Source organism: Oryctolagus cuniculus, chromosome 9, assembly GCF_051225735.1.
Source record: "Oryctolagus cuniculus isolate XC-2025 breed Fujian yellow rabbit chromosome 9, ASM5122573v1, whole genome shotgun sequence".
Lineage (NCBI taxonomy): Eukaryota > Metazoa > Chordata > Mammalia > Lagomorpha > Leporidae > Oryctolagus > Oryctolagus cuniculus.
This window is the reverse complement of record NC_142875.1, coordinates 136,351,704-136,376,822: the sequence shown is the minus strand read 5'-3', so window position 1 is coordinate 136,376,822 and position 25,119 is coordinate 136,351,704. Positions and strand designations below refer to the sequence as shown.

Sequence of the window (25,119 nt, the reverse complement as noted above, 5' to 3'; positions counted from 1 at the left end):
CCCCGGACGGCCACTGGCACTGGGGCGCCAGTCTAGGGCCGTTCTGCCTGCTCCATTTCCGGCTCTCAGGTCAGGATTCTTTTTTATTAAACAGAACCACCTTTGGGGTGATTTGTCCTACGGTAAGGATTATCTCACACTTCCCGGTGGCCCTGCTCTGCACACTGCGCAGCCGGCTGATCCCGCCTGGGTGGCTGCAGGGGCCCAGCCTGAGGGCGGTCAGGACACTGGACGCTCACAGCCAAGACATGAAAGGACAAGAAGCAGACAGGGGCACCAAGGAGTGACAGGAAGCAGGGCGACACACGATTAGGACTCTCAGGTAAACGGAAACTGACTGAGTTCTACAATCTGGACAGGCAACCCTTAAGGCTGCTTGACTTTCTCCATTTATAATGTAGGAGATATTGAATCACATATGGCAAGCTTAAGCTAAAAAAAAATCTTCTAAGACAACTATAAAACTCGAGAGTTAACAATTTGGATCACCTCTTGAGCGGGGCTATTTTAAAATCTGATTCTTTCATGCTTTGGCATTCAGATAAAAATGCCTAATAAAAAAACAGGATCAGGAAACTCTGCCTTCAGGCGTTCAAACACAGGGAACTGATTTGTTGACACAACTTGGTCGTACTGCAAATTTCTACTTCATTTTCCCATCGATGGCTAGGTCTGACCTTTTATAGTTCTAATTTTGTGAAATTTCACAACCCATTTAATCACAAATCCACTGAGCAAAAAAGTGAAATGTCACCATTTTCCATTCTCTGCGATGTGATAAGCATCTGATTAGCCAAATCCACAAAGAGAAATTCAGTTACTCAAACCAGGTTGGACTTACATCATTTTCCAAAAGCCACTTAAAACCCCACGAGCAGGTACTGCGTCCACGAAGTCCCCAGCAAACTGCCCTGACTCCGGCACAGACTCAGGCCAGGAAGCCTGGGTTGGAGTCCCAGCCCAGCCACCGGCTGACTACACGACCTTGCCACGTTCCTCGGCATTCACGTGCCTCCGTTTTGATATCTGCAGACAGGACAGTGCGGGCGCATGCTGCCAAGGTTACCACGAGAAGCAAGCAGGCAGGGCGCAGAGCCTGGCGCACAGCCCCCACGCGGCAGGGGCTGCCTCGCCGTCACCCTTGCAGCAAGCGTCCCGCTCGTGCTCAGTGCAACCATCACCCAGCCTGCACGGACTCCCCCGAAACAAAACCCAGCTCAGGTCTAAGCCACGATGAGCTTCTCACGTAAGATCCTGTTTTCAACAGAGCACGCCAACACGTGAGGCCCCGACTTGCTTGTGCTGCAACACGGAAGACCAGCAGCCGAGGGCTAGTGGGGGCCGGGGAGGCCACACTGCGATCTCAGTGGGACACAGCAGCACCGAGTGTGGCCACGACAAACCGCCCGGCAGGTCCCTGCAGACCAAGGAGACACCGTGAACACGTGCAGCCTCCTGGCTGGTGGCCTCCAACCTCAGTCTGTGACAGCCGCGTAGGAAGGCGACGGGACAGTCGATCTGTGCTGGGCCTCAGCCAGGGACCTGAGCAGACACGGGTGCCCCGGCCACCTGCAGGAGCTTGTGTCCCTCTTCCCCAGCAGTGCGGCATCCACACACGACCTATGCATGGCTCCCGGACTCTCTAAATCACCCCAGATGACCCAGAATGCCCAAGACTATGTAAACACTATGCAAACCACGCTGAAGCTCATGTGCCCAGGAATGAGGACAGGAGAAAGCCTGTGTGTGTTCTGTAGCCAGCTGACCCTGTGCAAGGCAGACCACTTGGGACCGACCGTGCTGCTCCCCAGGCACCCCGCCCCCTCCCCCATTCCCTGGCCCACCTTCAGGAGCCATATACAACTCTGACACGTTTGGCACTCATGCTCTTGCTGGGACCTCCAAGCTTGGGCGCTCTAACTCCCCGGTCTGTCCCCAGTGCATGCTGCTTCCTGGACACCTTCTGAGGCTGTAAAGGCCTGGGAGGCCTCTCCCAGGATCAGACCTTGAGCAAAGCTCAACCTTTTGAGCGTGCGCCGCCTGTGGACCCCGACTCCACACTGCACAGCTGTCACGGCGTCACCATGAAGCGCAGGGAAGAGCCAGCACGTTTGAGACTTCTCCGCTCGTGTTCCCCCTCACAGCCGGGCCACGGAAGGCGGTCAGCAGGAAGAGGCCGAGACAAGTCCTCCGCAGGACTTCAGACGGGCGAGTCTGGGGGATGAACAGGCTGCGGGGGGCTCAGGGTTACACCGAGGGCCTCCAGAAAAGCTTCTCTTTGTAAAAGTGCAGTACGATCTCACACCGCCCGCCTGGAGGCCTTTCACTGTGATCTGTCCAACAGCCAAGCCAGAGGTCAGTGCACAAGCAAACAAGGGGATAAACCTTTTCAGTTCTGTGGACTCAACGCCCACGCCTCATCCCCAGAACGGAGTGGTGGGACAGCCTGTGGGACCGTCTAGACTTCTGGGGTGGCCATGACAATAGGGGGAATTTTTCAGCACCCAGAGAACACCTGTGTCCGTGCAGGGATAGCCCAGGGGCAGAGCAGGGGCCCTGCAAGGCAGGGGTCCACCAGGATCCGCCCCCCGTGAGCCGGTGCGCCTGTGCCATCCTGATTGCTAGATGTCCTTCATTTCCCTGTAAACCCACATGATCAGAGCCATTATTAGGCACCCATTGTTTTTCCTTCTCTGTATGTTCTCATTGCCTTCCAGTGACAACTACACAGCACTGCTGCAGCTCCACGAAAGCCAGAGCCAACAGCTGGAATTCCAGAAGGCTGCCCGAGGTGCGGCGAGCAAGGCAGCAAAGAGGTCCTCCCAGACGCCGTGAGCCTGCAGCTGGGGCTCGTCCACGTCCGCAGAGAGTCACGGAAGTGAGCGGCAGCTGCCCTACCCGAGCGCGCAGCAACAGAAAGAAGGCAACCACCTGAGGGGTCCAGGGCAAGTCCCCGTGGTGAGAAAGTGTCCACGCAGCCCTGGAGCCGACTCGCAGGAGGAGACGGGCGTCAGGTCCACCCCGACCGCTGCGGCCCCTCCCAGCCAGTGGTTGTACCTCCACTGAGGGCCCTCGCTCAGCAGACCGTGAGATACAGTCAAACGTCAACAGCCGATCCTCATCTAGACCTAAGAGAGTGCCGACCTCCCCACCCCTTCGGCACGCTGCTGCAGCCTCAGAGCAGGAGGTCTGCCAACAGCCCCGACGATGCTAAGCCTTGCGGGCCTGGCTACCCAAACTCCTCCCTGCAGGGAATGAGGGATTCAGGCAGAGGCCAGCCTGTGCGTTTGAGAAACAGCAGAGACGCATCAGGTCTCATGAGCCAGAGCTGGATCTTGGGAGACGCAGGTGTGTCTGTGTCTAGAGTTTCCCAGCCCCTTTCCTGCAACATTTGCCTAAATAATTCCTTTGAGCCCAACAGGTAACAACCTTCAGGACAAATGCAGGTCTCCAGGAGACAAGGGGTCACGGCACTTCACTTCCAAATGATGGAAAGGCGGTGCTGGCCTCGGGCAGCCTGGCTGTCTCGTCCTAGACGATCGGCCCTGTGTCCCCACACTGCAGGGTCCTCCCTGTGACCGTGGGCTTGGCCGGGGGCTTCTGGACTCCAGGCACCCCTGCGCCGGAAATGAAAAGGCAAGACAATGTCCAGTACCCTCCCCCAAGTCAGCCCACGGAAAACGCTCTCCAACCCTACTGTTCAAGACTGCAGAGTTCTTCCCGAGCAATCAGGACAATGGCTTCCAGAAGTACAAGCAGCGGTTGAAGGAGCAAGAAGTCTCGGCCAAACAAGTGAACTATGAGGGTAAAAAATGGAATGCAGACACAAACACTCCAGAAGCATGGACGTGGAGGAAGGAATGCACACCCAGTGCCCGTCCTGGTCCTCGACATTCTCCCTCCGGACATCAGGCAGGCTTCTCGGTCAGAAGGGCGAGTTCGGTCAGAAGGGCGCTGTGGCTCAGCGGATTAAGCTGCCTGCAGCGCCTGCATCCCACGCTGGAGGGCGCTGCTCCAGTTCCAGCCGCTCCACTTCGATCCAGCTCTCTAATGCACTGGGAAGGCAGCGGAGGAGAGCGACTGGGCCCCTGCGCACACATGGGAGACCCGGGAGAAGCTCCTGGCTTCCGACTTCAGCTTGGCCCAGCCCTGGCCAGTGCAGCCATTTGCAGAGTGAACCGATGGAAGATCTCCAACTCTGCCTTTCAAACAAATCAGTCTCTAAAAGTCCACAGGGGATCGCCCAAGGTGGGTAGGAGACGCACCAGGTGCTCCCTGGGCAGCAGCCTCCTCCCTGAGCACGTCAGCCTCTGAGTGTGCAGCGGACCAGGCAGAGGCTAGGGGCGCAGGGAGGGGGAGGGGGAGACGCAGACTCAGAGCTGAGCACTCAGGCCCTGAGCCCCGGGAGGAGCTGGCGCCCAACCCCCGCATCCATGAGACCCTCTCCCCCAGCCGCGGAGGAAAGGCATCCTGCCTCTCCACAGCCAGGCTCACGACCCCACATCCAGCGTCGTCCTCCCAGATCCTACAATGAACCTAAGAAAGGGGCCCCAAAGTGGGGGCTGCCTCGGCCTGCCAGGCAAACCCCGATTCCCACACACACCCCAGCACCTCCAGGCCCTGTGTCCCCAGTCCCCAAGTCCCCAGACTTGGCCGTTTGCAAACCCTTACAAACTCGCAGAGCGTTCAGCAGAGCGAACTCTGCAAAGTAGACTAAGATCCACAGGGCGGCCATCTCAGGAGCCTGCTCCAGGTGAGACGCTGACCACAACTTCAAAAACTCCCGCGCCTACTTCCTGGACTTGCCGCAGTTTGGCAAACTTCCCGCCTGACACCACTGCCCGGATGATGGTTCTCTTAGCTATGTCTTTTGTGACTGCTTCTTTGCCATGAGAAGTGCAGTTGGATGCAAACCCAGCTCCTTGTTGCGACGCCCTGGGTCCCACTGGGCAGCTCCGAATCTCTCGAGCAGCTGAATGACTATTGTTTCACGCTCACAGAATGCCCTAAGTGGTTTCCCCAACAGACATGAGGAGGATTTCCCCACAGCCAGAGGACCGGAGGGCTGAGCATGAGGCCATGGCCTGGGCTGCGCTCCTGATGGGACAGGCAGCCTGGCTTTGAGATGGGGCCGCCCACACCTGCTCCACCTGGAGACTGCCTCGGTTAGCACTGAGCGACCCAACCCCTGACTCCAAGGGCGAGCAGGCGAGACCCAGCATCCCCATCACAGGGCCTGGGTTCGAGCTCCAGCTCTCCTCTCAATTCCAGCTTCCGGTGGGTGCGCACCCTGGGAGGCGAGACTGATGACGGGGCGGGGCCGGGTCCCCACCACCCACCTGGGAGACCCGGGTTCCTGATTCAGCCAGTGCAGCGCCAGCTTCGCAGGCATCTGTGGTGTGAACCAGCAGATGGAAGATCTCTCTCTCACTTTCAAATAAATTTAAAAACAAAATTTTCTTTAGAAATGACTCTTGCCAAAGGCTTCCTCCATATTCCCTCAGGTGGACTGGCTCCAAATTCCTGTTTTTCAACAAGGTCTGCTTTTTTGAGACCCATTTGCTGCACTGCCCCGCACACAGGCCCTGGAGAGGCATGCTAACTGGCAGAGTCTTCCTCATGGAGGAGCAGACGGCGCAAGGCATGGGTAGGTGGCCGCACAGGCGGCCCTCGGCGCAGGCCCCCGTGGGCACGCGAGCTCGGCAGGGACAGGGTCATCACTGACACGGAAGGGGCCGGGGAGGGAGACCCCCCCCCCCGAGATGATCAGACTTGCCCTCTGCTGTCGCGAGGACCTCCTGTGTGCCACAAGCGTGATCTTCAAGTGCATGGAATACAAGCGAAACGAGATAACGCGGTTTCTGAAATAAATGAGCTAATCAGACGTTGATACAGTTCCCGCCTGTAGCTGCATCCAGGTGCTCTGGACAGAATTATGCACCCCAAGACGTGGATGCTGAAGCCTGAGCCCCAGTGGGGTTCTGAGATGGATTAGCGGCCTCATGGGGAGTGGAGTGGGATGGGGCTGGGGGGTCCTCACGGTGGGACTTGCGCTCTCACCAGAAGACATGGCAGAGAGCTGGTGGGCTCCTGTCCACAGGGGACACTGGCAGAAGGTGGCCTTCACCACAAAGCAGCCTCCACCGGAGGCCCAGAGCTCAGCCTCAGGTCTGGGAGAAGATGAATTCCCGTTGTTTGAGAACAAAAACCCGAGATACCAATCTGAGATACCAGACTATGTGGGCAGGAGCCAGCACGACTGCAACGCCTTAACGTTGTCTCACTTGCTGTGAGACAGCGACCAAAGTACTTCACATTCCCGATGCTCCCCTTCACCACCAAAAACCACGGCCCTGCAACAGCCGCACCTCCTAACAGCACCATCGCGACAGGGAAGTGTCTCATCAAGCATGTAAAGACAAGGCTGGCACCCAGCACACAAGAGCACTACGAACAGTTCATGGACAAGTAGAATTCAAAGAGAAGTTTACGGAGGCAGGCGTCTGGCACACAGGTGATGGCAGACCTGGAAGGAGTTCCTAGCACCTGGCCTTGGCCTGGCCCAGCCCCGGCTCTTGTGGGCATTCAGGTGGTAAACCAGAGGATGGAGGGTCTCTGTCTCTCTCAGTCTCTCAAAAAAAATATAAATACACAGCACTTATTAAAACCTAAGTCTATTTTGGTGCATAAACGTTTTTGCAATCCACACTTAGCTTTTCCATGGCAAGCATTTTCCAGGAACACTTAGGAGACCCCGCTCAGCTGCTTTTATGCACCATGTTGGTTACACCACTGGGCAACAAGCAGACACTTGCATCCGCGTATTTCACCGGAAAGCGAGATGAAACGGGGCCAGGTGCAGTCAGTAGGTCCTGCAGGGCTGCAGGGCCACAGTGGCACAGTCAGCCCCGCCACAGCCTCCCTGGTTCCCAGGCACTCTCAGCGTGTCTCACACTCTGCGCCGAGGCTGAGCCGAGTCCCCACAGTGCCCTGTGCCCTGTGCCTGGGACGGCTGTCCCCACCAAAGCCCGCACCTCCAGCTCACAGCTGCTAACGTAGTACTACCTGTGTTTACCTCGATGCGAATTTTCAAATACTGAGCACACTGACCTGGGTTAAAAAAATCCTGAAGAACTTAAAAAGGATTACACTGTGGAGAAGGAGAAAACCAAAAACCACAAATAAACTTCCACTGGTTTCGGCTTCACCCATTGGCTCCCCAGGACACCGCTGCCAGCCAGCCTCTGGGAGCAGAGCTGTTTCCTGTTGAAAGTGAATGAACTCATTCATTCGCACCCACTCCTGTTAGATCTACAGAAAGTGAGCTCCAGAACACACTGCACAAGCCACCGGAGGCGCAGACTCCAGTGCAGAGGAACTGTGCACTTCCGCAGACCTGGACATGTGGTGCTTTAAGCTAGTCTCCCTCTAGATAGTTCTCCATAACACAAGTAATGCTTCTTGGTAATATATTAATTGTACCATATGCTATCTTCATCAACTTAATAATCTCAGTTTTATTTTTTTAATGAAATGTCAATCTAACTTCTAGAATTCCACCCTAGAGAATCTAGACAAATTATAATTAACAGATTCGTTCTATAGGCATGGTAATTAGCCATAGCCCCACTCAAAAATGCCTCTAATTATGTGATTTTACATATTACCGCTGAGTTGAATTCATGAGGTTTGCACTATTTCACTGATACAAACAGCTGGTGGCAGCGGCTGCAGACCACGTCCTCAAAGTGCATTTTCCCATGCCACCGGCACCATCAGAAAGAGGGGCTCAGAGACTCCAGAGCGCCCTTCCGGCCGCACAACCAGGAACAGTAGAGTCGTGACGCTAACCCGGGCGTTCCAGCGTCAGCCGCCCCTCAGGAGCCCTTTAACTGCTTCAGAGGGGCCAGGAACAGGAGCCGCGAGGCCCCCAGGGTGGGGGGACTATGGAGGCCCCCAAAGAGAGGGGGGACTATGGAGGCCCCCAAAGAGAGGGGGGACTATGGAGGACCCCAAATTAAAAGATAGTACATTACGTCTCTTAAGAAAAACAAAGCTTTTAAATTATATTAAAAAAATGCATTGCCGGCGCCGCGGCTCAATAGGCTAATCCTCCGCCTAGCGGCGCCGGCACACCAGCTTCTAGTCCCAGTCGGGGCACCAGATTCTGTCCCGGTTGCCCCTCTTCCAGGCCAGCTCTCTGTTGTGGCCCAGGAGTGCAGTGGAGGATGGCCCAAGTGCTTGGGCCCTGCACCCCATGGGAGACCAGGAGAAGCACCTGGCTCCTGGCTTCGGATCAGTGCAGTGTGCCAGCCGCAGCGGCCATTGGGGGGTGAACCAACGGAAAAGGAAGACCTTTCTCTCTGTCTCTCTCTCTCTGTGTCCATTCTGCCTGTCAAAAATAAATAAATAAATAAAAATTTAAAAAAATGCATCACAGCACACTGGTCAAGGACCCCCCCTAACAACATCCCAGATGGCAGCAAATTTGGAAATAATCCCATTTCCCATGCAGGGGATTCAAGAAGTCCCGTCTCCCAGCCCACCCACCCCACCTTAGGAACCCCAAGTAGTACCTGTGCTTGGACGACAAGCCAAACAGAATAAACAGGGCGGCCAGCATCGGGCAGAGGTCAGTGTCCCAGAACGGTCACCCACCGGCCCTAGGGTGGCCACAGTCCGCTCAGAGACGCCGGCAGAGCCTCCTTGAGGACACCTGTCTGCATCCGCCCATCCCCTCGTCACGTCTGAGAGGCTGGAGCAGGGACGCCTCCATCTGCTGCTGAGTCTCTGACGCCCAGGCAGGCTGGAGCTGCGAACTCAGCTCGGGTCTCCCCGTGGCCGGCAGGACCCCAACAACTACAGGCGTCGCTGCTGCTTCCCAGGGCCCCAAGAGCACGATGCTGAAGTCGGGAGCCTGAGATCAGCCTCCCCGAGTCTGCGATTCGGGGGTCTACCCGAGGGCTACAGGGCTAGCGCAGCTGTTTGTCTTCTCTCGGTTAAATGAAAGGCGGTAATGACGAACACAAGACGAGCACAAACTCCGTCATCTACGGCAACCACGCCACAGCACCTCTGCACGCCCCTGTGCGGCAGCGCTTCAGGCACTAGCAACGCCCTACACGCATTGACGCTGGATCAAGCCTGCGCAATTACTTACACATTTATATAAAAGGCAAGGGAAATGGCCCTTGTGTAATTTCTCTTCACGCACTGTTTCCAGGGGTAGACTGAGCTTCAGTTTAAGCTATTTTCGCCTCACTGTGCGGTGCCAGGAGAAGGCAATGCATTCCGTATCTGAACCTCTCCCATTTAATCTGCAGGAATCATACATAACAGAAGTTATGCATAAGGATCTGTAGTAAGACCAGAAATAGGTAAATTCAATCGCTTTGTGTGTTAGGAAACGAGGCATGAGGAAATATTGCATGCCGCGCTCCAGGCTGATACAACAACTCTGTGAAAGAAGGGGTTTCGCAAGTCCAGAGGCACGGCCGCGCGACCCCTATGCAGGAGACATGCACTTCGGCCTCCCTCAGCTACCAAGCCTCTCATCACCACAATTACTACCTTACAGTCCAAGCAATCCTTCCTGACTGTGGGCAAAGCAGTGAAGAAATCTATGTGGCACAAGCCGAAAATTGCAGACGTCTGATTTTCCACACACTCGGGGAGCTTCAAAAGATGGAAGTACAAGTACATCTGGCTGCAAAAAAGGCTGAAATCCATGCCCAGGTTGACTGTAATATGCACCTTCCACGGACATTTTGAGACACCTAACAAGCTCGGGTATTTCTGAACTAAATCTCTCGACTGCTTTCCGTGAACTGTTTGAGGGTCTCTCGCAGCTGTGGAGTAGCGGCATCTAGTCTTTCTCCCAGCCACAGGTTAAAGACCAGCAGTCACAGCCGCCTGCTCTCAAAGGCCTGTCGAAGCCGGCGCCGTGGCTCAATAGGCTAATCCTCCACCTTGCGGCGCCGGCACACCGGGTTCTAGTCCCGGTTGGGGCGCCGGATTCTGTCCCGGTTGCCCCTCTTCCAGGCCAGCTCTCTGCTATGGCCAGGGAGTGCAGTGGAGGATGGCCCAGGTGCTTGGGCCCTGCACCCCATGGGAGACCAGGAAAAAGCACCTGGCTCCTGGCTCCTGCCAGGATCAGCGCGGTGCGCCGGCTGCAGCGGCGGCCATTGGAGGGTGAACCAACGGCAAAAGGAAGACCTTTCTCTCTCTGTCTCTCTCTCTCACTGTCCACTCTGCCTGTAAAAAAAAAAAAAAAAAAAAAAAAAAAGGCCTGTCGAAGCTGTCACGTTCCTATTTTACCAAAAGCCACTCGGAAGGCAGCTGCCACGATCCCCACGGCACGTGCTGCCTTATTCAGGTGAAATCTGAACCAGCAATTCTGCCCGTGTCTCTCCTACACACAGGCACTTCCACAAGCCTGGGGAGAAGTGGACTCGGATACTTTCATGGTAAAGCAAAGAGATCTCAAGCCCATGCACAGCCGTTCACAACACGCGTCTTCTGTGGGCATTCAGGGGACCCTTGGACAGCCGACTGCCCCGCCACAGCGGACGAGACCCTTCCCACCTTACCTGTCTGCCTCCACTCACTCCCAAGCACAGCCAGCCGGGCCCCGCGGGCACCCAGGACGGGGAGCACGGGCTGCCTGGGAGGATCAGGCGCCTGGGGACAAACGCAGCGGGGGGGCCCCGAGGATGCAGTCAGCAACAAGTTGGGGGCAGGGGGGTGGGGGGAACACTGCTTCAGGAAGGCAACTTGTGTGCCGGGAGGGAAGGCATGAGCTAAGCGGGGTTCTCAACCCTGGACGCCCGCCCATCTCCAAACGCTGGGGCTCTGCAGGCGGGGACTGTTCTAGAACTGTACTTGCAGGGACCTGGGGATGCCCGCAGTGGGGGTGGGAGAAGGCTGCCTGCAGCCCCAGGGGCTGGAATCAAGGTCCCCAAGGGGGCACCCCTGCCTGCTCCACTCCACTTGGGTTTCTCTGCTCAACAGGCCGACTTCTGCCACTCCCAGCAGGTGTCTGTCCCACATTCCAGGGTTTGTGCCAGGCTGCGGCTAAGCCTCTGCCTCTCATTACAGGAAGCCAAACCTGACTCTCCCTCCAGCAGCCAGGAGCAGTGGCTAACGGAGCACAGCGCAGATAAACACGACCCTGGGACCACGAGTCAGTCAGCAGCTGAAGAGGGGAACGGAGGGACAGGACAGGCCCCGCACTCACGTCCCTGGGCTCGGGAAAGGCTGTGGTCAGGGTCTGCTCCAAGCCCTGGGCTGTCTGAGCGGAATGGAGACAAGAGGGGGAGGAAAGCCAAGTGACCAGAACCAGGCCCAAGGCTGTGACTGCTCCCTGCCAGAGTCTGACCCCATTCCAGGGATGGGTGTGGCTGAGCCAGGAAGTGCAGTCAGGAGCCCCCGGTGGGTGTGGGGAGTCTGGGATGGCTGGACCCCAGGCAGCCAGGGAGAATGACTAACGGTGGAAACTGGCTCAAGCAATCTGAGTCACCCCGAGGGAAGCCGCGTCAGTGGCGGTCACTCCTCTGGGAACTTGGCACCCGTGTGTGGACAAATATTTGGGAAAGCAGCTTCTGGAGCCAGCCCCGAAGCACGGCTCACTGGCCCTTCTCTGTGCTCAGAGCTGTGCAGTGACCACAAGAAGCTGAAGGTGTTTGTATAAAATATTTCACTTGTTTAAAAAAGAAAAAACACCTGACCTTTGAGAAAAACCAATTACTATTTAAATGACCCCGCTGAAGGGAGGCGTCACCAAGTGTCCCCTCTGGACCCACCTCACACCCCCCAGAACCCGCCAGCGGCTGAGGCTCAGAGGGCAGCACCATCAGCATTCAGATCTGACTCATAAAACACTCCGTGCGCGCCCGTTCCTCATGCGCTTCCTTCCAACCCGGGACAGCCTGGGCTGAGTTCCTATTACAGGCGCGGCATCACGGAAGCCGCTGGAGCAAGCCGCTGGAGCACGACAAAGAACAAAAACGCCTGTTGTTGTTGGAAATTAAAACAGAATCGGAAGGTTACGTAGTATTAGGTTGCTGCCTACCAAAAACAGACTCGAAGATCTGACTGAAAATCTCCTCCCCGATACCCTGCTAGTCGAGACACAGCGGGCTACTCCTGTCCGCCACACTGACACAGAGAACCTCCAAGTGTTCTCACTCAGACTACACTGCACAGGGTTCCAGAACCCTGCGGCGGGCACCAGGCACGAGGACCGGAGGGAGGGGAAACCGCCTGCATCGTAACCGGGAGGCGATCACACAACCCGGTCCCTCCCCCAACAGTGCTGGAGCAGCTCACAGCTGACGGTGCTTATTTAAGTATTTAAGTCGTAAAGGTTGGCCAAAAAAAGCCAAATACCACTGAGCTAAATAAACATTACTAAGAATAGGAAGTTCAGGCAAACACAGAAGAGGGCCACGACCTTTATCAAGGAAAGATCCGCAATTTGGCAGGAATTAGACTAACAGGTACCACACATTTAGTAAGAGGGCCACAGTGCTTGCTCAATGTCAGGCATGTATGCAAGATCCTAACATTAAAGAAAAGAGAGTAAGGAACAGGATTCTGTTCCTAAGAAAAGGGAATCTCCCGCCCTGGGGACTGGAAACACAGCAGGCACTCTGATTTGCCTGTTTCTTATCACCCCACTCCCAGGGCCTGGGGCTCCAGGAGAGTTTCCAGGGCACAGACCAGAGGCTCCCCCACCCGCCCAGGAATCTGGATCCATGCCCCAGGAATCTGGATCCATGCCCCAGGGGCCTGGTCAGCCGCAGGAACTAGCCACACCCCTCAGCAAGGACAGGAGAACCAGCGCCCAGCAAGGATCCCACAGCCGGTTCTCCTCTGGCTCCTCGCCTCTGTCAGGCCGGGGAGGGAAAGATGGAGCCCAGGGAACCCCAGGGCCTGGCCCACCTCTCTCCTCCTCCCGGGACCACAGAGTCACAGAGCCCCGAGCTTTCCGCACCTCCTCCTCCAACTCCAGGAAGGGAGAAAACAGCGCTAAACTGCGCTGCGACAGACCATGAGACAGCTGGGGTGACCAAGCAGGCTCTCGCTTTGGTAACATTTTAGCCACGGGGCAAGGAATGGTAGGGAAAGACTGGGCATGGGGCTGGGGGCAGAAGCATCACTCGCCAGGTGCATAAGCAGCTGTGGAGGTCAGAATGAAGCCCTGCCTCAAAGTGCCCCTAGCGGGCAGCCCAGGACCAGAGGGCCTGCAGGCAGCTGTCCTGTGGGGTCTCACACATCCACCTCCTGCCTCCCCAGGCCCCGCACTTTCAGATGCCCATCTGCGGCCGTGCCATTTTTAACATGGTAACAGTCACAGCTGCACTTGCCAGCCACCTGCAGTGAGGGCCCTTCTCCAGGAGCCGGCTCTGGATGCGGCCGCAGTCTGTCCCCAGCTGCAGGACCCTGGCCCAGTGTCCTTGGCCGGTCGTGGACAGAATCTGCAGCTGTGCTGTTTGTCTTCCAGGTCAGGCTGCACTTCTGCCGTGTGGCTGCCCGACTCCTGCTCCTGGCTCCTGGCACCCAAAAGGTGCCGTATGGACGTGAGGGACACAAGGGGTCTCTGTGTGCACCGCCGGCCATTCCGTCATCACCAGCAGAACCTACGCTGCCTGAAGTCGGGGTCCCGCCTGCCTCTGCACCCCAGACCTGGCCAGCACACGACCCATGGGAGGTCACGCAGATACCTACCAGACTAACACAGACTGAGGCACACGATCACCCACGCGCTGAGCCAAAGCAACCCACTACGCACATTCCTCTTCAGAAGACCGGCACGCCACTCACTGCTAGCAAAATGCCACCGTCAGCTGTCGGGGATCTACTTTATTTTTTTGGCCAAATAACTCAAGATTGTGATTAAAGCCTTCAAAATGAGTACGTAGAGGCATAAAACAAGCCACCGGCCGCAGCAGAGGCAGCCCTAACTGGGGAAACCACGATTACCCTCTGCTCAACAGCCTGTGGCTGCGCCTGCTCAGCCTGGGAGCGCCGGCGGGGCAGGCTCAGGGCTCCCCTGTGATTAGCAGGCTGCACTGGGCCCGATATAGAAGCTTGTACCCAGTGGGCACCCGACACGACTTCAAATTAAGGCAGGAAACGTGAGCCGGCTTGGCGACCTTCCGTGTGGGGCAGAGGCCAAGCCCTGCAATTCTGAGAGCAGGGGCTCCAGGGTGGGGCTGGCTCAGACTGAAAGTCACTGCTATGACAGCCACAGACGCACAGCAATCACCTGAAACCCCACTGGGGGTAAAATAGTCTTCCCCCTGCCCCCACCCGGCCGGAGGGGACGGGACGCCCAGCCTCCCGAGGCCAGAGTGTAAGTTCTAAGCACGGGACACAGGATGAGGGCCCCAGCACGCAGGCCCGCCAGACTGGAAGTGCTGCCTCACAGGAGCGCTTTGCAGGGCAGGCGGACCACGGCCTCTCCTGATCACCGACTGCAATACGAGTCCAGCTCTAAGGGTGCTGCGCGGTGTGTTCACGTCTTCAGTCTTGGCACCGCTATCATTTCACCTTTTAATGGGTTTTGTTTGCCCCCAGATGTGCCGATCATCCCCTGTGGACAGATATTTTGGTGTCATGGGCAAATTCATCATTTTACAATCTTCCCTTTAAAACAGCTGCCTACGGGAATAAGTAAAAACTATGCCTGTCCTAAAAGTCCTCATGATCAGTACCAAGAACACCACTCTCTGGACCTTAACACAAGATACTTCAAAACCCTGAATTTGCTCGCCTAAGAAATTTCTTATTTCTCAAACAGTTTCTTTAGTAATAAGACTACCAAAGTGTCATCAGCTATCCCGAGTTGCTGTGCTAAATGCTCTTGCCTTCTTACTAAAATTATGCATTCAAAGCAAAGCCAATGTGACTTAATTACTCCTCTCCCACTTTATTTCTGCTAGTTCATAACCGCTGCACCTGCTCTTGCTGTCTGCCCAGGCTGGGACCCGTGCCTTGTACAGCATACACACTAAGCGATGAAACATTTTAACAGTCCTGTAGACCGAGTCTCATCACCCACTCCACTTGACTCCCCCTCCTACACACTTCTGATGACGAAACCAAGCCTCCACGCGGCCACGTCCACCGAGGGCCTGCCGTCACCAGCGTCTTCTCACTCAACAAAAACCGACTCATCATCGGCTATGAGCCAAGCACTATGCTATCTTCCTGAAGGCACTCAGTACGAAACAAGACGACAAAGAGTAACCAGGAACTGTAGAAGTGGAAGGCACAGGCTTGGAGAAGGGCAAACTCTCATCTTAAAGTCTAGAGCCAGCACTGTGGTGCTGCAGGCAGAGCCAGCACCTGGGACGCTGGCAACCAATGTTGGCAATCAATGTGGGCACCGGTTCATGTCCCGGCTGTTGCACTTCCAATCCAGCTCCCTGCTAACGTGCCTGGGCAAGCAGCAGATGAGGGCCCAAATCCTCAGGCCCTTGACCCACATGAGAGACCTAGAAGAAGCTCTTGATTCCTGGCTTCAAGCTGGCCTAGTCCCAGCCATTGGGATCACCTGGGGAGTGAACCAACAGATGGAAGATCTTTGTGTCTCTCGCTCTTTCGCTGTAACTCTCCCAAATAAATAAATAAATCTTAAAAAAAAGGGCCGGTGCCATGGCTCACTAGGCTAATCCTCCACCTGCGGCGCTGGCACCCCAGGTTCTAGTCCCGGTTGGGGCGCCAGATTCTTTCCCGGTAGCTCCTCTTCCAGTCCAGCTCTCTGCTGTGGCCCGGGAGTGCAGTGGAAGATGGCCCAAGTCCTTGGGCCCTGCACCCCATGGGAGACCAGGAGGAAGCATCTGGCCCCTGGCTTCGGATGGATGCAGCACACCGGCCATAGTGGCCATTTCATGGGTGAACCAATGGAAAAAGGAAAAAAGACCTTTCTCTCTGTCTCTCTCTCTCTCTAACTGTCTAACTCTGCCTGTCAAAATAAAATAAAATAAATTTTTAAAAAATCTTAAAATAGGCCGGCACCGTGGCTCACTAGGCTAATCCTCCACCTGTGGCACTGGCACACTGGGTTCTAGTCCCGGTCAGGGCGCCGGATTCTGTCCCAGTTGCTCCTCTTCCTGTCCAGCTCTCTGCTGTGGCCCGGGAATGCAGTGCAGGATGGCCCAAGTCCTTGGGCCCTGCACCCACATGGGAGACCAGGAGAAGCACCTGACTCCTGCCTTCGGATCAGCGCAGTGCACCGGCCGCAGCGGCCACTCGCAGGGTGAACCAACAGAAAAAGTAAGACCTTTCTCTCTCTCTCACTGTCCACTCTGCCTGCCAAAAAAAGAAAAAAGAAAAAAAAATCTTAAAGAAAAAGAAAAGAAAGGAAAAAAACACAGAAAGTAAGTCTGGGTAAAGACCCAGGTGACAAAAGCCACCCTGAGTATTAATATCATCAGCTTATAATTATGGAGGGCTCCCAGCACATCACAAACCAGACATTTGGACAACATCACTCATTTGACGCAGTCATCCAAGGATGCAGGGTCCACTGTTGGCTTCAGCCCAGAGGGGGCACTATGTTCCTCCTCCAGGTCACACAGCTGGCGAGTGTCTGGGTCAGAACTTGAACCCACATCAGTCCACAAGGACAGCTGAATGGCAGATGGGGCTGCTGCCCTGGGCAGGACCAGGCTGAGCGGCCTGAAAACACCCGGTGCAGGCAGGAGAGACTCAGGGTGCAGAGTGCAGCCCAGGGCCAGGGCACGGAGCTGACGTGTGATGAGGGAGAGGCACACAGGCCGCAGCTGTCCTCTGCCCCTGACCAGCGTCACAGCACAGCAGAAGTCATGTGCCAATGGCACGAGGCATCAACCTTCTCGTTAAGCCTCCAGAAAAGGACCTGCCTCCTAATTCAGGTTTCCCCGGGAGGGCCCGGACCTGACCGCTGGTGCTCATGGTCGCCCAGGGCTCAGGGCAGGGATGCCCGGCCTCTCCTCCCCCCACATCCAAGCGCAGGCCGGCTCCCGAGGCATGCAGGAGGGCGCCTGTGGGTGTGCAGAGGAATCGGCAGGGCTGTGAAGGCCCCTCTGAGCCCCGAGCGCATCCCCAGTTCCGGAAGGCGTTCGGAGACAAGAGGATTGGCGCTGTCTGCATGGGTGATGCAGGCAAATCGGGGAGGCGGGGACGGTGCGGGGAGGCAAGGAGGCATCGGGTCACCCACGCCCCAGTCTCAGGCTGCCTCCTGCCCTCCACCAACAGCAGACGCACACAGGGCTATGCCTTCTGAGCAGCTTCCTCTCAACTGTCACAGAGGCCACTCTCTGGCCACCTGCATGACACGCAGGGGCTGGCCTCTGCCCAGCAGCACTGGGAGCACGGGACAAGCCACGGGGACTGCAGATGACCAGCAAGCCCTCCCTCGGGGGTGCTCACCGGGCCTTCTGCTGGCGCCGTGGACCCAGGACTAAGAGTCCCCAAACGAGACCCACCCTGAAACGGGTTTCCTGGAGCATGAGCATCAGATCTGAAGACCGGAGAGAGCACAGGACAGGGCACACGCAGCTGCCTCTCGGCAGAAACCACAGGCTGCCGCCAGCTCCGTTATCTTTAAGGGCAGCCCGGTGCATGGGCAGCACAGTCGCTGCGTGGCTGACCTTGCCCGACACTCAGGAGATCAAGGACTGCAGCTCTCGGGGGCTAAGAGAGCCTGTTCAGACCCATGCTCTGCACACAGGCACGTCGGGGCTTGGATTCCTCATGCGGCTCCTCACTCCAGCTTCCTGCTAACGCGCACGGGGCGGCAGCAGGGATGGCTGAGCACTTGGGTCCCTGCCACCCACCCGGGATGGAGCTCCTGGCTCCTGGCCATGGGGAGTGGTCTAGCAGATAGAAGATCTCTCTCCCCTCTGTCATTAGGTGGTTCAAATAAATAGATACATTTTCTAAAGTCTACTCTTCCTTCTCTCCAGCACCATGAACGCTAAATGGATACTCTATTTCTGAACCATCTGATTTGCTTAGAATAAATAAGGATGGTGGGTGTTTGCTTCCATTGTTATTTTTTAAAGAAAGCTATCCTAGATCTCAAGCAGACTAAGCACTCAGGAGTTCATTAAGTACCCCCAGAAAGCCACAAAAGGATACAACAAACTCACACAATTGTCTCAAATCATAAGACACATTATAACAAAATCTTTAAACAACCTTAAGGGTCTGACCACCATTTATATACAGGGAGAAGGCATTAGTTTTACTTTTCCCTAAAACCTTGCTGCAGACCCTGAAGGAAGGAACTGCCCGGACTAAAAAGAAGGCTGAGCCGTCACTTCCCCGGAAGCCAGCGCTCACCCCACAACCCTCGCAGTGGTGTCATGCAGACTCCAAGGACATGAATATAACCTCAGTTTCTATAAAACAAGCCTTTAATCTGCATACTTGTACTTGGTAGAAGAACGTCTATTTACATGACTTTGGCCCAGGGCTACAGTTTTGCCACAGTTAAAATACATATTATAGAAGCAGGAACTTTAAACACCAATGTCTTTTTCTTCCAATTTCAAGGATTTGAAATTTTAAAATCATGTGGCGAACAGCAGTGTTCCAACGCCCTACAACGAAGGCACTTAGCATAAAAGCGACATCTGGCCTTCACGGAAGAATCTATTTTCTTGTATTTGTGTTTTTGGCTGCCGAGCAACTCGGAGCAGCAAATCCTTTCATCTGGGCAGCAGTCAGTCGTCCTCCATTAACCCCTCAAGCTGCCTCCTCCGCCACAATGCACAGCAGGCGAGCTGCTCTTTGGCCCCTGTCCTAAATACTCCACTGCTGACAGATTCACCCAGCATTCTGCAGACTGGGGCTTCTGGGACGGGTGCTAATGAATGTCGGGGCAGTCTTTAAAACGCAAAAGTAAAGCACAAGGAATCATCACAGTACTGTAAGAAAGTCACTTTTCTGTTAACTTCCCGCAATCTCTATCTGGACGAGCAAGTTCCCCTCACTGCGGCTGGTGGAGGGTAACTGGCAGTGATGTTTTCTGACCGGCACCACCAGCAGATCCGGGCAGGCAGGTGGAGGGCGAGCGTGAAGCCGCCCGCGGGGCTGCCCGCGTCCACGCTGAGGCGCCTGGGGTGGAGTCCGGCTCCACTCTTGACTTTAGCTGCCTGCTAACGCCCACTCCAGGAGGCCACGGCTCCAGCAGTCAGCTCCCTGCCACCCACTGGGAGACACGGACTGAACTCCTGGCTTCAGTCCAGCCCAGCCCTGGCAGTGGCAAGCATTTGGGGAGTGAACCAGCAAACGAGGCCTCTCTCTCTGCCTCCCTTTAAAACAATCACTGCTGTTTAAGAAAGAGACCAGCAGCTTACATCACACAACACGCACTGCTTTTCCTGGAGTCTAAACACCAGCCCCTGACACGGGCTGTGCAGAGCACGCACTGTGTGGAGAGCACACGGGTACCCGGGCTGAGGGACACAGTGATGACCGAGACCTTCAAGACCAAGGCTCCCGGGTAAGGCGCACTGAGCCAGGCAGAACACGCCACGCAACCCGACGCACAGCACAGAGAGGAGCGAAGGATCGGCAGCAGTGGAAACTTAGACTGAAACATCGTCCCATCGACCCAGCTTCCTTCCCCCGGCTGCTGAGACTCAGTGCCAGTCCCACCCACAGCTCCTATCGGTGCTCCACGGTCTTCCCTCGGGAACGCCAGGATTAAAACCAGACCACCGACGGAAACCTGCACGGAAGCGCTCGGCCAGCAAAAGCAGCCACGGTAGATCAGTGAACCCAGGTGCCCAGGGCAGGCCCCAGGGCCACGGGCAGGGGTGGCTGCGCACGTCTGTTAGAAGTGTGTCTGTCACATCCAACAACAGGGGCGCCTACAGGAGACGGGGAGCCAGCTGGAGGGCCAGGCCTGCGACATGAGTGTCCGACACGGAAGACGGATTGTGAATGCGATCTCACACTGAAACCAACCCACGGTTCACAAAGGAGCGTGAGGGATAGTTTGCTGTGCTGTTTCCTAGCTGTCATCCCCATAGGAGTGTGCGTGTGCGGGTATGTGCATGTGTGTAACACAAAAGCCCCTGCCACAGTAAATAAGTCACGGGCAGGGTCAAGGGTTGCTTTCTCAGAAGTTTACAAACCTCTCGGAACACTCTGGACATTCCATCGCCAAAGCCCTGCGTGTCTTCTCATCCCCTGTGGGCTGGCTCAGGCCGGGCCTCTGTGGAGATGTCCGGGGCACCCCTGAGCCAGGACAGTCCCTATCTCCCCGGTGCCACTGGGTACCAGGCTTTCCCCTGCCACGCCTCTAGATTACAGCCGTAATCACCTGCTCACTTATCTTCCCCCTCCCGAGACACGGAGGTCAGGGACCCAGACCCAGCAGAGGCCTGGAACAAGGAGTGCTGTCCACACGCACAGGACAGATAACCGAGGGCATCTCACGTGTTGCAGACGAGAATTCTGCTAGGCCATAAACCGCCAGGCATTCCACCACTCAACGCATGCTAAAAGGTACATCATTCTTCCTCTCAACGGCTACTTGGTTGGGTCTACCCAGAGCGCCAACAGGGACTCAGCTGAAAACCGAACACACAGCTGCCTTCAGGGAGCTTACATTTCAGAGGTGGATGAGGAAGAGAGAATCCTTCTTTCTAATTGTAACAATGAAATAGCCACACCACGTCAGGTATTTACATCCAGAAAACATAAATCGCACAGACCATCACCGACAAGCTGACCTGCAGCTGCGGGTGATGCAGAGTGCACAGGTAACCAACAGCAGAGGCACAGCCCAGCCCCGGGGCTGAGCGCACAGGACCGAGAAAGGAGGCACGAGCCGCCTCACCCGGGCCCGCAGGCTGGGAGAACCAGCAGCCGCCTCCTGCACCTGGGATAGGGGAGCCAGACAGCTGAGAAGCAGAGTGGGCCGGCTTCCCCTAAGACCTTCAGGGGCGAATCCCACAGCTCCAGCGGGGAGTCGCGCAGGAACGTTCCACACGCAGAGCCAGCCCCACCCAAGCTTTCCTTGAAAGCCTCCCAGAGCGCCAATGCACGCACCAAGGAAAACCCCAATGCCTCACGTACCCGGAGGAGCCTGCCCCTCCCAGCCTGGGGCCTGCCCCACTCACCGCAGGCACCTGCTCCACCAGCCCACCCTTCCAGACCTGCCCAGCAACCCCTTCTGAGAAGGCCCTGGCAGCCCCCTGCGTGGCTCTGAGCGAGGGGCCCTCCTGTTGGGGGCCAGGGGTGACTCACGGGCTTCGTCCCGGCTCCTCTCCGGGCAGCTCCCACAGGACGGCTCACGAATGCTGGCCAAGCACAGCTGGGGCTGGGCAGCTGTGCAGCTGACTAAAGGTGTGCAAGACCAGCCTGAAGCTATGACAACGACAGGGTGCTGGCCATCAGGGCTACCCTCCACACCCACACCTCCTCAAGCCAGCGCCGGAGCTCCCCGCACCGCTGCTTCTCCAGAGCACTCTTCCTCTTCGGCAAAGTGTGGACACCGAGCACCCACCTTCAGGCAGGAGATGCCCCCCGCAGCTTCTGCACCAACAGGGAGACGCCAGGCTCAGTGCTCCCGGGAGGACGGGGCAGGGAAGCAGTGCAGGCAGTGGCTAAGGACTGACTCCCAACCCACCGGGCAGGCGGCCCAACCTGAGGCCGGGCTGTGCCAGGCACGAGGTCCCCACCACAGCAGCAGGGCCACGGGCCCCCGACCTCCCGCCACGGCTGCCTGGACCTGACTTCTGTGCACAGTGGTTGGAGCTGAGTGGGAAAATCAGTGGCTTTTGCAGACGTGCGCTCACGCCAACAGGCTGCCTCACTAGCAAACGTTCGGGGTGTACTACCTGGTGTCCCCCAACTCAGTAAGGGAGAGACACAGTGTCTCCAGACCGCATTGCAAAAAGGCTGAGGCCCAGGCTGTCAGAGGACACGGGTCCACAGGGGTGCACAACGTCTGTGATGTCACTGCGCTCACTGCCAGGCCCCAGGTGAGTTTTCTGTCTCTCACGAGCTGGGCCATGATAAGCCCAATGTTACTCCCAGCACCTGGGTCAACAGAACGCGGCTGCTTGGAATTTCGAGGTTAATGTTTGCAGAGGGACTCCGTGAAAACCTGCAGTACTGGAGTGGCTTTAAGTCACCGCACAGCTGCTGGCAGCGGCAAGCACGTGCTGGTAGAAACGCGTCCTTGAAGCACTGCATACCTCAACGGCGATCTGCATGTCACAGCCTCCTCCCCAGCGGTGGAAATCGTCATTATTTCCCAACAGGCCGAGCACCACTAGAGTCTACTCCGTAAGCTCCAGAAAGGCATATTCTTTTTTGATGATATGAACACGCCATCGGCACGGTACGACAATTTCTGATATGAGGTCACTTCAACCCACATTAAACTCGCAATTCCAAAAAGCATAACCGAAAATTGCTGAGGCCTGTGTAAATGAACACGCGCTGGGTGACATCAAACACGTTGAGTTGGCCCCATCTCCCCCTAAGGATCAAGTTCTGCAGAGGGGCATGGGGAGAGCCAGGGGTGTTGAACTCCTTCTTAAATATAGCTACACTGCCTGACTTCTTGGAATCTGCATGAACTACATCTGCCACCGAAAACAGAAACAGCTGACTGCCACAACCAAGGAGACCACACCACACAGGCCTCGGACGGCACAGAAAACGCTGCAGGATCCTGGCTGACCGTCACATCCTCTCTCTTGTTTACAACCCCTGGTGGGGACAGCAACAGCCCAGGCAGCACAGAGATGCAAACACACCGGCCTGACTTCATTGCGACTTTTTATCTGTGCCCTCCCCCACTTACACCCCTGGTATCCACCGCTCACTGCAGATTCTGCCATTCATATCTGCCACTCGTGTGTATCTGTGTGTACCCATCACTCCTGTGTACCCATCCCTTGTATACATCTGCCACTCCCGTGTGTCACTCGTGTGTCCTCATCACTCATGTGTCTCTCACTCATGTCTCTCTGTGTGTCCCCATCACTCGTCTGTCACTTGTACACATCTGTCACTCCCGTGTGTCACTCGTGTGTCCTCATCACTCATGTGTCTCTCACTCATGTGTCTCTCTGTGTGTTCCCATCACTCGTGTCTGTCACTTGTACACATCTGTCACTCCCGTGTGTCACTCGTGTACATTCCATCACTTGTGTGTCCCCATCACTCACATGTCTGTGTGCACCATCACTCGTGTCTGCCACTTGCACACATCTGTCACTCCCGTGTCACCCGTGTGCATTCCATCACTCGTGTGCATTCCATCACTCATGTCTGCCACTTGTATGTATCTGTCACTCCCGTGTCACCCGTGTACATTCCATCACTCGTGTGTCCCTATCACTCGTGTGTCCCCATCACTCATGTGTCTGTGTGCACCATCACTCGTCTCTGTCACTTGTACACATCTGTCACTCCCGTGTGTCACTCGTGTGCATCCCATCACTCGTGTCTGTCACTTGTACACATCTGCCACTCCCGTGTGTCACTCGTGTACATTCCATCACTCGTGTGTCCCCATCACTCACGTGTCTGTGTGCACCATCACTTGTGTCTGCCACTTGCACACATCTGTCACTCCCGTGTCACCCGTGTACATTCCATCACTCGTGTGTCCCCATCACTCGTGTGTCCGTCTCTGTGTGCACCATCACGCGTGTGTGTCACTTGTATGTATCTGTCACGCACGGGCATCCATCACTTGCTACCAGGCCCTGCTGAACCTGCCGGAGCAGCTGGTGGAAAACCTCTCCTGCGCAGGCCCTGCGACTCAGAAAACCTGGGCTCGCACCTGCGCGCTTGTCTTCTCCTACAGAACACTCTGCTCGCCCCGCAGAGAGGAGCCCCCAAGAAAGCCCAGCGAATGCGTCAACAGGCAAGGCTGGGCCAGCGCGGGGAGCCTCCCCTGCTGCCGGAGCCCCTGGACACGGAGCCCACACGCCTTTGAGTCAGTGCCTCAGCTATGAGAGGAAGGAAGCCCACGCCCAGCTTCAACATCAAGTTACCCTGAAATTCATTAGAGAGCCACAGGCGCCAGGGCAGGAGCTGCTCGCGCAGAAGGCGCCGGCGCCGGAGCAGGGGCCGCAGGGGCCGGCGCGCCCCACGCACGCGAACCGGCCGGCGCGCCCGGAGGGCCCGGCGGAGCCTCCGAGGGCCGCCGCGCCCCGGCCGCCCAGCGCCGCTCCTTCCCCCACCCGGCGGCCCGAGCTTTTGTCCGCGTTCTCTCTCCGAACAGCTGCCCTGGGCTCGGTCTACCCCGTCCGGCCAGAAACGGGCTGCCCGGGCCTGCTGCCCGGCCTGCGGGTCCCCCAGACCGCAGCGGCTGCCTGCGCTCCACCTGCGCGCGGCGCTGCCCCGGGCCCGCCCCTGCCCGCGGGTCCCTCTCCCCGAGCCCTGCCTGCAGGGTCCCCCCCAGCCTGGGGTCCTACCGCTCGGGGCTCCCCCGCCCGCGAGAAGGCCGTGGCTCCGGGGCCGTGCGCCCGCTTCCCCGTACGCGCTCCCGGGGCACGCCCTGCTCCGAAGCCGGGCTCGCCTGCGCCCCGCACCTCTCCCGGCGCGGGCCGCCGCTCACCGATTTCGCCGTCGTCGTCGTCCTCCTCCTCCTGCTCCATGTCCAGCAGGACGTTCCTCGTCAGCATCTGCATGGCTCCCGCGGACGCTGCGCCGAACTTGGCGCCAAGTTGGGCTCTCGGGTTCCGGAAGGAGGCGGCGGGCGGGGCCAGGCCGGGCCGGGGGCGGGGCGGCCGGGCGCCGGGGCCCGGGCCGGGGCGGGGGCTCTCGGGGGCGGGCGTGGGTCCCGCCCGGCGGTCGGGCCCAGCCCTGCGCGCACGGGGCGGCGGCGGCTGCACTGAGCATGCCCAGTGGGCGGGCGCGCCGCGGGCCCGGAGGAAGTGGGGCGGCGAGGGGGCGCGCGCGGGGGCTCCGGAACGGGGTTGCCTGCGCCGGCCGCCCGCGGGATGCGCCTCCTGGAGGAGCTGAGCTCGCGGGGAGCGGGAGCCCCCGGGGACCGCGGCGTTAAGGGGCCCCAAGGTCCTGGGACTCGCGAGGGGGAGTGGGCGTGCTGGGCGCGCGGGCAGGGCTGCCCCTGCGGGCCGCCGGGCAGGG

The 25,119-nt window shown here is 57.3% G+C and overlaps 1 protein-coding gene across 2 annotated transcripts in view; it reads right to left on the bottom strand.

The window, feature by feature from the left end:
- Nucleotides 1–24,774, bottom strand: part of ANO6 (anoctamin 6) — a 134,884-nt gene extending 110,110 nt beyond the window's left edge. Inside the window, exon 1 of one of the 2 annotated variants that reach the window (XM_051850989.3) lies at nt 24,587–24,774. In XM_051850989.3, coding sequence (XP_051706949.1) covers nt 24,587–24,659 — 73 coding nt within the window. In that variant the 5' untranslated portion in view covers nt 24,660–24,774. The remainder of the gene's footprint in view (nt 1–24,586) is intronic. The other variant, XM_089304805.1, reaches the window with a different exon arrangement.
- Nucleotides 24,775–25,119: the final 345 nt, after the last annotated feature.